Source organism: Anopheles coustani, chromosome 3, assembly GCF_943734705.1.
Source record: "Anopheles coustani chromosome 3, idAnoCousDA_361_x.2, whole genome shotgun sequence".
In the NCBI taxonomy this organism is placed as follows: Eukaryota; Metazoa; Arthropoda; class Insecta; order Diptera; family Culicidae; genus Anopheles; species Anopheles coustani.
In genome coordinates, this window is record NC_071288.1 from 53,355,206 (window position 1) to 53,367,091 (window position 11,886).

The following is an 11,886-nucleotide window of genomic DNA, read 5'->3' on the forward strand; positions in this document are numbered from 1 at the left end:
TTTATGGGGAGCTCGGATGAACTGCGACCGACCACGAGCCCAACCACGGTAAAGAATCCCGTCGTCGGGCTCTCGCTTGGTAGGGCCTATCGCCAACGAACCGTCGGCGTTCAGTAGTCCAGCAGCGTTTGTGACTCGCGCTAAAGCTCGTGCCCGGGCCCGGTGTCACCATACGACGGGGGACACACAATACAGTGGAGCCTGCCAAGTGAGTGTGCGGGTGGTGCGTTGTATGTACGTGAAGGCGTGTGTGTATGTGTGCATTTGTGGGTGAGAAAGGGCACAATAAAACTGCGTCCGTGCTAAGGAGTAGAAAGCAACATTAAATTCTCGTGGAGCCCTACGCGGCCAAAGGTAGGCAAGCTAGTGGTTATGGTGGTACAAGGGAACGTGCTGGCGAAATACCATCCACGCTGTGTGAATTAGTCTTTTCCGTGAGTGTGAGCGGATGTGTTTGTATGTGTGTGTGCATGTGACCGTGTGCGTGTGGGTGTATGTGTGTGTGCATGTATGGGAGGCTATTGGAAAAATGATGCAAAGCATGTAGATAAGTTACAGTAACGGTAAAACACTACCTAATCCGATAACGAGCCCTAATTCGCCAGGCACCACATAGGTGAACTTTTCTCTGTACGTCACAGTTCGTGCTCAAATCTATTAATATCGCATGGAATTCGAGCAGCAATGATCGATTCTAAATTTGTACATCAATCGGAGCTTTAGAGAAGGCAAAGCCACACATCTGTGCTAATATCAAGCTTCAACGGTGTTCATAACCAAATGCGTCTTCCGTATGCCACTTCCGGAGACCTTGGGATACCGGACATTGCAAAAATAACCAGAGAGTGCTCACACAGATAAAAAATATACCCAAATTATTCGACCAAGTGAACGGGTTTTACTTGTCTTGTGAACCGTGCGCGTGACGCAAGTAAGTAGCGGTCCGGTGAAAAATATCCTCGTAAAATCGCACGTTCCGACGAACGTCCGCTGGAGAATCTCGGCCACGATACTAATTATCTTCGGGACGGGCTTGTACCATCGATTGCTTTAATCTCGGCGACGCTTACATCATAGGACATTCCTCTGTGGGGGTAAACCAAACTCCGACGCCGCGTCGTCCGACCCGGTTGGCATACATTGGTGCGACCGAGTCTCCTGAGGAATTTGTTCTCACTATTTTTGTAGTGACGAAGGAAAAAAGGGGTTTCCAAAATAGAAAATCAATGAAATTTTGTTCTTCCTCACCAGGCGCTACGAGCCAGCTCGGTCGGTCAGACGTATGTATGATCTGCACGATGGGTGCAGCGCACCGAGCGGTCCGAGACGAGTCCAAAAAAGCGAAACAAGGGCAAGCATTCATTCGTGCGTCCTACGAGGACTAGGAATTCTGGCGACGAGCGAAGAAAAAAGCACAACCCCCAATGAAACATCTTTACTACATGCTCTAAAAAGGACGAAGGTTGAATGTTCTTTTCTGCCTCCGGCATACATTCTCGCTTCCTAGTACGCGTACCGACCGCCGTACGTTGCGAGTGGCGCTGTGAGTGCCTCCACGCACAATCGTGGCGCGCGAGTTCCGAAGCGTTACGCGAACCATCCCCCCCTCGGAATCATACCACGTGTCTCCCGTCCTGTATTGCTGCTCCACAGACGGCTCCACTCCAGATTTAGCAACACACGATATCCGATTTCTGAAGCGCTCATCCCACCGGCAGTTGTTTTTGCGACCAGCCATAGACAGCCGGGACAATGCCAACAACACCCGGGTGTACTTTTTTGAATGGAGCCGAGCACAACCCGAACTCAAGAGCGCGTGCGGCGTGCGGAGGAGAAAAAGAAGGGCAAGTGGTGGACTGATGGTGGGCTGTTGGTCGAAGGGACGGATCAGAGGAAAAGTTGGTAGGAAGGGCAGGGCTAACGACGCGGCGAATAATGTGGCTGGAAAGTGAGTGAATATTCCCGAAATTGCTGTTCGGTACGGATTTCGCCGTGGTCCCTTAGTATACATTTACCCTACGTCACGCGTCCGTAACGATTTTTCTCACATCGGCAGCTCGTCGTCGTGCGCCGCGGCGGCTGGTCGTTTATCAGGAGCCCTACATTTTTGGGACGACGGTCATCCTCCTGCTCGGCGTATCGACAGCTTGTGCGGGGTTGTTAAAATTCATCTACATTTCTACTGTTTTCTGCAGGCGTAGCTGGTATTTCAATTCATTTTCCATTGGAATAAGATGGTGGCGTTTCTCCTTTTAAAATTTGTGTGATTAAATAATTTCATTTCTACAGTATGTGTATATAGACACCATTTCCCTTAACCGGTGCCATTCTTCCCCATTCCCCGATGTGTTTTATAACCTTTCGGTATGTCCTGAAAGCATCAGCTAACTCGGAATCGCGCATTTCGTGCAACGGGAAACGGGACCAAATCGATATTCCGCTAACGACGGTGCTGATGAGAAACAGGACAGTAAACTGAAACAAACCCACAAGTCAGCTGTAAGGCCAGTGACCAGTTGCTCTATAGGTTCTGCTGAAACCGCAGGCATCACCCGCTAGAGCCGCTACGGAGCTCATTGACGATGTCGTGAAATAAAACACCTTAACGAGCAGGATCCTGTTTCGGTGAGATGGCAGATTGCAGGGTGCGATTTCGATGGATTTTTGTCGTCCTACTATTCGATCCAACGTCGATCGATCGAGGACGGTGGTAGCGTTAGTTCCCCATGTATTGGAAGTGACTTTCCTCTCCGGCCCCCGATCTTACCCTTCGCAGGACATATTTTTTAGCTGTTGTCATTTTTGGCAATTGTGCTGTCGCTTCTTAGTATCCATAATTCTCCATCATTACCCGGTCCGCCTTGTTCCTTCTTTATAGGCACACGCACACAGCACATAAACATGGGTTTTATCATTCTTCTTCTGCACTCCACCGCACTCAGCAGATCCGGCAGAAACGGCAACACTCCCTATTAGCTGCGGGTACCCGGGAGAATGGGAGTTTTCCGGCGATTTAGAAAGGATTTTCTCCGGCGCGCCAATCGATGAAAACGATGTTCGAACCTGCCCCTGCTGCCCCTGGTTCTCCTGCTGTTGCTGCAGAAAAACGGGTGGCAGTGATTCGTAGGAAAATAAGCAATCACGGGAACCTGACAAATTACCGCCCACCGATTGGGGCCAAAACAGGAACACCCCGTTGTGAGCACTAATGGTTCGTGTCCTTCCGGGAAATGAAGCTTAGTGAGGTGAAATGATAGAATTTTTTCTAGAAACAGCCCAGCCATTGAAATGTGCTATGAACACGCAGGAACCATTTGAGTTTCTGGAATCGAGTAAATCCTTTTTACTTTCGTTCAGCATTTTATAGTACAATTTAACAAACCACTAAAGTGACACAACACCAACGAAACTTTGCATTCCTGTTACATCGTTCCATAAAGTCTAGGGGAAAGTTTAAGCCACTAGCAGATGGCATTTTGTTTCCGAAAGTTCCCAAAGCAAGTAGGATCCTTTATAGTAGAACAATAGTTCATGGATAGGGGTTGTCACAGTCTTCAAAAGTAAGTTTAAGTTTCGGTTGTAAAGAATCATTGAAGATATCAACACACACTCTAACGGAAATTCTGTTGGAGAACTCTTGCTATCGCCACCGAGAGGGCAAAGAAATTCCGAACATCGCATTACATAATTGCACATCGAGACCGGCGGTCGTGAATTGGTATGGTGCCACTGCGTTGCACGGTGACGCGAACGTCAAAGATGGCAACCACGAAGTAACGGCGCCATCGACAGCCTGTGGTGAAGGCTCGTGGTCATGGTTTGTTTGTTTGTGGCACACTTTATTTCTCTGTTCGCTGCAAGAGGACCCTGGCAGCTGCTTGTGGTGGTGCATGGAGTGTGGCATTTTCAGCAGCATTTGTGAGTGGGTTTATGTTGTCCTTGTCAGGCGGTGGGGAAAACCTCAGCCAGGGCAACGACACATTGGATACTTGTGATTCGTTTTAGCGGTTCTTCCATAGGAACGTTGGGTTTATGCTCGTCCAGCCGCAGCAGAAAATGTGGGCACTCTGTGCATTAATGAGTAACTTTCTTAATGAAGCGGTATAAATTAGGTTACGGTTTGTTCCTGTTCTTCACCGGGCTGGATCCAAGCCCTTCCACGAAAGCTGCAAATACACTTCCCTCGAAAGATATAATTAACATAGGACCAGCAGAGGGCACGCGAGGATTCAGCGACGTAAAAGTGTTACCAAGCCAACGCACCGAGTGAAAGATGGTTGTTTGTCTTTAAATTGAAACATTGTCCAATCCATGGAAGGATGGAAGAATGGTGCCGTTCCGTTGACAGATGACTTTCTCTATCTGATTCCGCCATGAAAGAAAGGACGAACTCAGACCCGTTGCCAGTTTCCATCGGGATAAGCCCTGGATCGACGTTGGGTTTGTGTTGTTGGTTAAAGCTAGCGGCGGGCACAAATTGAATTTCACCGTCCGTCCGCTGGTAATGTTGGATTGCGCCACGCGTAGGCAAGTCGTCGCCGAGGGTGTCGGAAGCCATTTGCATTTTCACTCCCGGGGGCACTTACAAATGGCACTTTCCGAGTGATGCTCGCTCTAATCTCATTAAACCTCTGCACAAATGATAAACACCCGGAAAGGATGTGTACGAACTCGCCCTCCCTGGATCCTGCTGTCCTGACCTATGACTAATGGCGTGTGCGCCCAACGAAGATATTCTACCACTTGCCGGCAGACGTCGCGTACCATCTTCGATTGTACTGACGCCACAATAAATTCCCACATTGTTTCTCCTTCGAACCGTGTTTCCTTCCCCAACAGATGGCTGCTCTCCCAACGCTACATGGGATGTGCAAATATGTCCATAGGTCAAAAGGATCGCATAAAACAGCCGGGGAAGAAGGAAAAACCAACTCGGAAAAGCGACAACAACAAAAAAAGTCACGGAGATAAAACGGTATAAAACGAAGAAAAAGCACAATATACACATCCGACTTACTTTTCGCAAACGTCGTCACCGAACTGTCGTACGCCCTCATTTGCATATACTGTTCGATCGGAAAGAAATGGCACCGACAGACGGACGAATCGAAAATGAAACCAATACAACAAAAAAAGAGAAAAAACAACAACGAGATGGAAAATGTTCACACAACATTTTCCGAAGGGAAAACTGTCACGGGACCACAGACCTTTCCTTTTTTGCGTATTGTGTGCTTGTCGAAGAGAACGACGGTGGAAGCTCCCGGAAACTGGCTTGTGCGTAAGGAAAAGGAGAAAATTACACTACAGAAAAAACGCTCTCGGCCGGAAAAAATCAGAAGCTCAGGACGCATGGTTCGATACAGCACGTCGCCCGATTGAAGCTATTCCGTATTCCGTGCTCGTGCATCGGACCGCAACTGTCCGTCCCGTACGCAAGCAGACATCCGGTGTTGACGACAGCCGACAAATAGAGCAATTTTTGAGCCCATGCCTTGATGGGTAGCTCGCAACCGAAACCGATAATACGTACAGCCGTTTCATGGACAAGCTTTTATGGCGGGCCCTGGGAAGGGAAGGTACTGAAATCGTTGGTGCAATAAAAACGCCAAAGACCGCGTCACCCGGTGTGAGAGGCATTTATTATTCATTGCAAGGTAATTGAAATACCTGTGTGAGAGGGGTCGAAGGGGGAAACCTAAGGGCCGTACAGTTTGCCTGAGGGCTGGTGGGCCAAGAAAAAGGAAAGCAACCGTTGCAAAGTGCACGGAGTTGCGATAAAGCCTTTTAGATATGATGTTTCAAAGAAAACGCATCCTTCTTCACGAGAACGGGAAAGTGGTTGGAAAAGAAATTGCACAAGGAGTTTTCCTCAAACGCCAAGAGGAAGCCTTAATTGGAAAAATTACTAGGATGCCCCGCTGAAGAGGCGGAAGATAAGGGCGCAAAAGCGGAAAAAGCTCGAAGCGAAGGTAGAGAACGGCTTAAATCGAACTGATTTGATGATTGGTTTGTGGTCGGTAAACCGAGGGGGAAAGGCATTTCTGTGTTTTCGATGCCTTGGCGAGTTCGTTTGCTTTCTGTTGAGGGACGCTGAGGTGCATCGGTGTACGGACAGCGCGTCTGATTTTATAATGCTGGAATTTTCCATCTTATCATGCCCGAGCCAGCTAAGCAGCCGGGGCTTTTATGATCGCGGTCCGTGAATTCGTTAAGGAAAATTGTGCTGCGTTGGTTTTAAAGATCCTTAATGCATGCACTGCACCGAGGAAATACTTTCGCAATATATGCAGCATACAGTGGAGAGCAGCATCCATGGTGGGAACTACTTATTTGCTGAAACATGTCTAATATTTTGCTTATTTTCTAATTTTGCTAAGTATTCTAATACTATTGAATTGTATAACTACGAAAACCTTGTTGCTGATACACAATGAAGTCCATGTTACGGTTCTTACTAAACAAATTTAGTAATGAAAATTTTTGCAAATTTATTTTGTTTTGCTACATCGTTATGAAACTACAACATAGAATAAACTAGAAACTAACGATGTAAAGTGAGTTTGATTGTTAAGAATTAAACAAGTATTTGAAGTGATCTATTGTTAATTTCCAATCATATTCCGAAAAGTTTTAAATTTTTATAAAATAATAATTTTTTTTTCATTCATTTTTTCAATTTTTACCATTTTTTATGCTGAAATGAAAAATATGTTGAAAAACATTTCTGTATCTTGAAACACTAATAAACTATTGGATACGACAGGCCCTTTGAGCAAATTATTGGAAAATTTATTACTAAAATTTATTATTTACGTTAAATCTAGTTAAAATGATTAATTTACAAAACAAATGTAATTTGTTGTATGGTCTTCAATGTATGGGATCCTAAATTTACTGAGTTGTCTTATGCGTCTGTTCTATTATTATTATACATAATAAACGTATGCAAAATCTTCAGTTACGAAAATTCAAGATTGTGACTATTAAATTGGCTTCTTACCTTTATCTTAAGAAATATCCTTATTATAACGACTAAATTGCTAGCATTTCATCAAAAACTAAAATATATTCGTAAAGAAATCGACCTCTATCGTCGTTTCAAGAGAAATTCAAAGAACGGAGATTACATGCGAATCGAAGGATTACAATCATGCCGCCACTTGATGTATTCTCGAACCAAATAAAACCCAACGCTCCATCTATCCAATCTCGAAGCATTTATCGTCCCTTTTTTGCCCATCGCAGCCGCCCAGCTTCCTCCGGTTTCACCACACATTTTGCTCTCATAATTTCCTTTGCAACGACCGTACACCAAGGGAACCGCTTTTTGCGACAGAGTAAACCATCAACTGGCCTGATAAAAGCTCGCTTTGGCTAAACTATCCGTGGGGAACGGTCGGGACGTTTATTCAACATTTTAATGAAATCAACTCGAGTGCCAAACGACCCTTGAACAAGCGGATGCATGGACGAGCGCGAGAGCCGAACGATGGTCGGATCGCGCTTTCCAATCATTTTCCACCGCCAGCCTCTCGCGCGGGTGGTTCGCGTTTCCCATTTTTCCCAAGACACAAACCAATCAAATGAACGACGCAATGCGAGCGACGAGTGCCATTGTGTGCGGGGCCACTTTCCTGCTTGGCGCGGGCTTGTTGAGTTTCACCACAGCCAGAGTCGGGAAAGTAAATAGGAAAGCAAAGAGTAAAATGCTATAATACCACTAGACGTCATATTAATGATTGTTTGATGATCCCATCACCGCTATTCGTTGGCGGAACGTCTTTTTCATCTTTCATCTTTCCATCCTCAGGTTTCGTCACAACAGACGCTACCTCAAAGGGAATCCGAGAATAAGGGAGCTCCATTGCACGCCCTCTGCATCGTACGAGCCTAGTCGGTATTCCACGTGATGGCCATTGGTATGACGGGGCGCCGGAATGGCCGCCGAGGCCGCTACTGGCACATGGGCATTGTGTTCCTGGTGTACTCCAGCTTCCACGCGTACTCTGCGTCGATCGGTGGCGGGAGCGACGAGCGAGGAGCTGGCGGTGAGCTGGGCGGTATCGACCTGTCCAACGTCACACCGAACCCGGCCTTCTACGCCACCTCGGCGTCGTCCTCGGGCGAGACGTCCGGCGAAATCGACACAACCGCACCGGACGACGTAAACCCGACGGAGGAATCGAAACCGACGAGCCGGCCGCACCATACGCACCCCACTTGGAGGCCACGGCGGGAAAACTGTACCCCTCCTGCCATCGAACAGTTCCCCCAGCCGCTGATGGGGCCCAACGTGCGGAAGCATGGCGGCTTGATCATACACGTCCTAGTGGCCGTCTTCACCTTCCTCGGACTGGCCATCGTGTGCGATGACTACTTCGTTTCGAGTTTAGATAGAATTTGTGAAGGTACGTTCTAGAATCACATAGAGCTCAGTTCACCATCCTTTATTTAATTTAATCTATCTGACTGGTTTCAGAATTAAAACTATCTCCGGATGTCGCTGGTGCGACGTTTATGGCCGCCGGCAGCTCGGCTCCAGAGTTGGCAACCGTGGTGATCGGGGTGTTCTTCGCTAAGGATGACATTGGCATCAGTGGCGTCATTGGATCGGCTGTCTTCAACATCATGTTCGTCATCTCCGTGTGCGCCCTGTGCTCCGGTACGGTGCTGCAGCTCAACTGGTGGCCACTGGTTCGTGACTGCACTTTCTACACCATCTCCATTCTGGTCATGCTGATCGTCATCATCAACGATGTGATCTCGTGGGTGGAGTCGCTAATCATGCTGCTCTTCTACGTGGTGTACTGCGTGGCACTGCATTTCAATACGCCGTTGGAAAAGTGGGCCCATACCTGGAACCTTCCGATCAAGCTGCCCACGAAGGAGGAACAGTCCGCGCTCGTCACGTACAAGAACCTGCCCGAGACGACCTATACCCAGGGTCAGCAGCCTGGACAGCAGGAAGCCCAACAGCCGCCTGCCGAGCAGCCGCCGGCGGCTGACCCGGGCTACGCAGCCTATATGGATCCCAACTCGAGCTGGGATCCAAATGCGGCCTGGGGTGAACCTGCAGCACCGGTAGCAAACACCGTTGCCGTGGGCAATGTTAACGATGCCTGGAACAGTGGAACCGGTCAGCAGCATTACGCCTACGAGGATCAGTACGGCCAGGACGGTGGCCAGAAGGCATCCCAACAGCAGCAGCAGGCAGTCGTCCAACAGCAAACGGCAGTGGCACCCCAGGCGCCTGGTGAAGATTACTACAAACCGAAGGAACCGCGACCACAAGATTCGCACAATCCTCTGGAGAAGCCCGTCGACGGGGGCATCCTGGCGCAGGTATCGTGGGCAATCGTATACCCCATCCACTACACTGCCCGCCTCACGATGCCCGACTGCAAGACGGAGAAGTACAAAAACTGGTACCCATTCACGTTTCTCATCTCGATGATCTGGATCTCGTTTTACTCGTACTTCATGGTGTGGATGATAACGATCATCGGTTCGACCCTCGGCATCCCTGATACCGTCATGGGACTAACGTTCGTGGCCGCGGGTGTGTCCGTCCCGGACGCGCTTAGTTCCATCGCGGTGATCAAGGAAGGCTACGGCGACATGGCCGTGTCGAACGCCGTCGGGTCGAACGTGTTCGATATACTCATCTGCCTCGGGCTGCCCTGGTTCATCCAGACCGCGATCATCAAGCCCGGCTCGCACGTCAACGTCATCTCGAAGGGCCTGACGTACTCCACGCTGTCGCTGCTGTCGACGGTGATGTTCTTGCTGTTCGCGACGCACCTCAACGGCTGGAAGCTGGACAAGCGTCTCGGAATTGTGCTGATGTTCTGGTACCTGCTCTTCATCACCGTCGCATCGCTTTACGAACTGAACTTCTTCGGTCAGCTGAATCCTCCCGAATGCCCCAGTAAGTGTAATTACAATCCTTACAGCAAAAACGATTTTTCCACCTTGAACTTCACGGTAACAATGATCTGGTCTTTCTATCTCTCTTGTCTTCATTCCAGGTATCTATTAAACCCTCGACATCAACACCACTACCATCACCACCGCCACCCCACACATTTCGTTAATCTTCCGCATTGCATTGTTCTTCCATCAAAATGCACCAACAAAAAGTAGTCGGCAAGCACCAGAGAAGTTAAACTTTCCTCCGGCAAACCCCCAAATCTGCCTGTGCTGATCTGTGCGTTCAACTTCCATTGTTTAAACTTTAGTTAGAAGCAGCTTTGAAAAACCAAATCAAAAACAAATCCTGCAGGTATGTCTGTTTGTCCACAAATGAATTCACTTGTTGGCCACTACGCCCTGTCCTCAGTATACAACAAACCTCGTCTTTGGGGTGTTGCGCAATGAAGCTCGATCGTGTTACTTCATGTCGTGCATCGGGAGCGCCCCCTAGTGTTCGATAATGGTACCGGTTTTCGCATACCTATTAGTAAACAGTTGTGCCATAATAATCTAGCTACTTACCTGCTAAGTTACGATGGTTTAACGTCACGTTCTGTTTACTTCCGTTATGTTACCTTAGAATTTAGTTTAGTCCTCAACATACACACTCACAAATCGAGCAAAGTAGCAACATTTGCCCTCACGCTTAGTGACCTAATGTATTCGATATTCATTCTAGTTCTAATCTAACTCAATGTAGCTATTGCAAGGGGTAGGTATATTAATCGAATGTACTTGTGTGTGCGTGTGTGCATCATCGATTCGATGAGTAATGTTCGACAAACGGATAGATTCAAAATCCATAGAGAGGATCTAAACGGTTAAGAAAAAAAACTAATCGAAAGCAAAATAAGCAGCAGGACCAAAAATGATGGTAACACGGAAAAAACACACCAAAAGAATAGGATTACGTCGGTGCGGGACGAATAAATTCTTTTAAAAGTCACGCGTTTGTCCCATCGAAATCGTTATCGAGATCGATCACATCATCGGATTTGAACTCTTTTATTGCGACACACACGCACAAGCGATCGAAAGATACAAAAGAAACACAGAAACATGTTATCATTATGTTACAGCATGAAACATGGCGTACATAAAGTAGCTTTGACGCGAGTCTACATTTTGCATTTCATCAAACGCATTCTGCCAACCATAAAATGGAATGAAGAGGATGTAACCTCACGAGGGTTCACGTACTAGGTGTAAATACACAGATCGCACCACTGTCAGAAGTGTTTCCGATGTTTGTGAAGGAAAGCCAAAACAAAAAAAACAAAGCATATTACGTTAGAAAGGACAGTTCTGTATAAAGCATCGTTGCAATCCTGTATGAAACGCCTCTCAGATTGGGTTCGCTGGAACTGAAACGAAGGAAATGCGCAAACACGTTAAAACGGGTACAATCTACTATGCTCGATCCCGCCTGTCGTCTCGCAATTAGGGACTGGTTTGAGAGGGGGCTATTTGCTTATGTGCACGGCTCCTTATTCTTTTCAACAGTGCGTGATGCAAACAGCCGACTCAACGGTCCTACACCCACTAAACTAATAAGTATTAGAGACAATATATACATGCATGTATCTATCATCCACGAATCGGCCGGCTGAGTTGTCCGAGATGGCCTCTGGGTAGGGTAGCGGCCATTACCGAATTCTGCGTTTTCCATAGGTTCACGGTGTGAAGAAAAACAAAACAGAAAACCCCTTTGAGGCTTCTTCGGCACAGGAGCACATTTTTCCTCCGCCAAACCCGCGCTGCCGGAGTGGAGCATAAATAAATTAAGTGCGATAAAGTTATTTACATATATTAGGATATAGTGCAATGCCCAATGACCACATCGGAACTGGCCCCACAGAATGCAGAACGCAACACTCAGCAGAGGTGCCCTACTCGAACTATTGTCTGTTT

At 47.5% G+C, this 11,886-nt stretch overlaps 1 protein-coding gene across 1 annotated transcript; it reads left to right on the plus strand.

Moving 5' to 3' along the window:
• Positions 1–270: 270 nt before the first annotated feature.
• On the plus strand, positions 271–10,042 carry LOC131262766 (probable sodium/potassium/calcium exchanger CG1090). The gene is made up of 4 exons (XM_058264840.1): positions 271–354; positions 7,814–8,411; positions 8,483–9,931; positions 10,032–10,042. The coding sequence occupies exons 2-4, from the start codon at positions 7,913–7,915 to the stop codon at positions 10,040–10,042; spliced, it is 1,959 nt and encodes a 652-aa protein (XP_058120823.1). The 5' UTR covers positions 271–354; positions 7,814–7,912.
• Positions 10,043–11,886: the final 1,844 nt, after the last annotated feature.

Bases quoted from the DNA above. Each gene is read 5' to 3' on its own strand.
- LOC131262766 (XM_058264840.1), top strand. From the start codon at position 7,913: ATGGCCATTGGTATGACGGGGCGCCGGAATGGCCGCCGAGGCCGCTAC. The intron at 8,412-8,482 runs GTACGTTCTAGA...GACTGGTTTCAG, and splicing joins TTTAGATAGAATTTGTGAAG to AATTAAAACTATCTCCGGAT.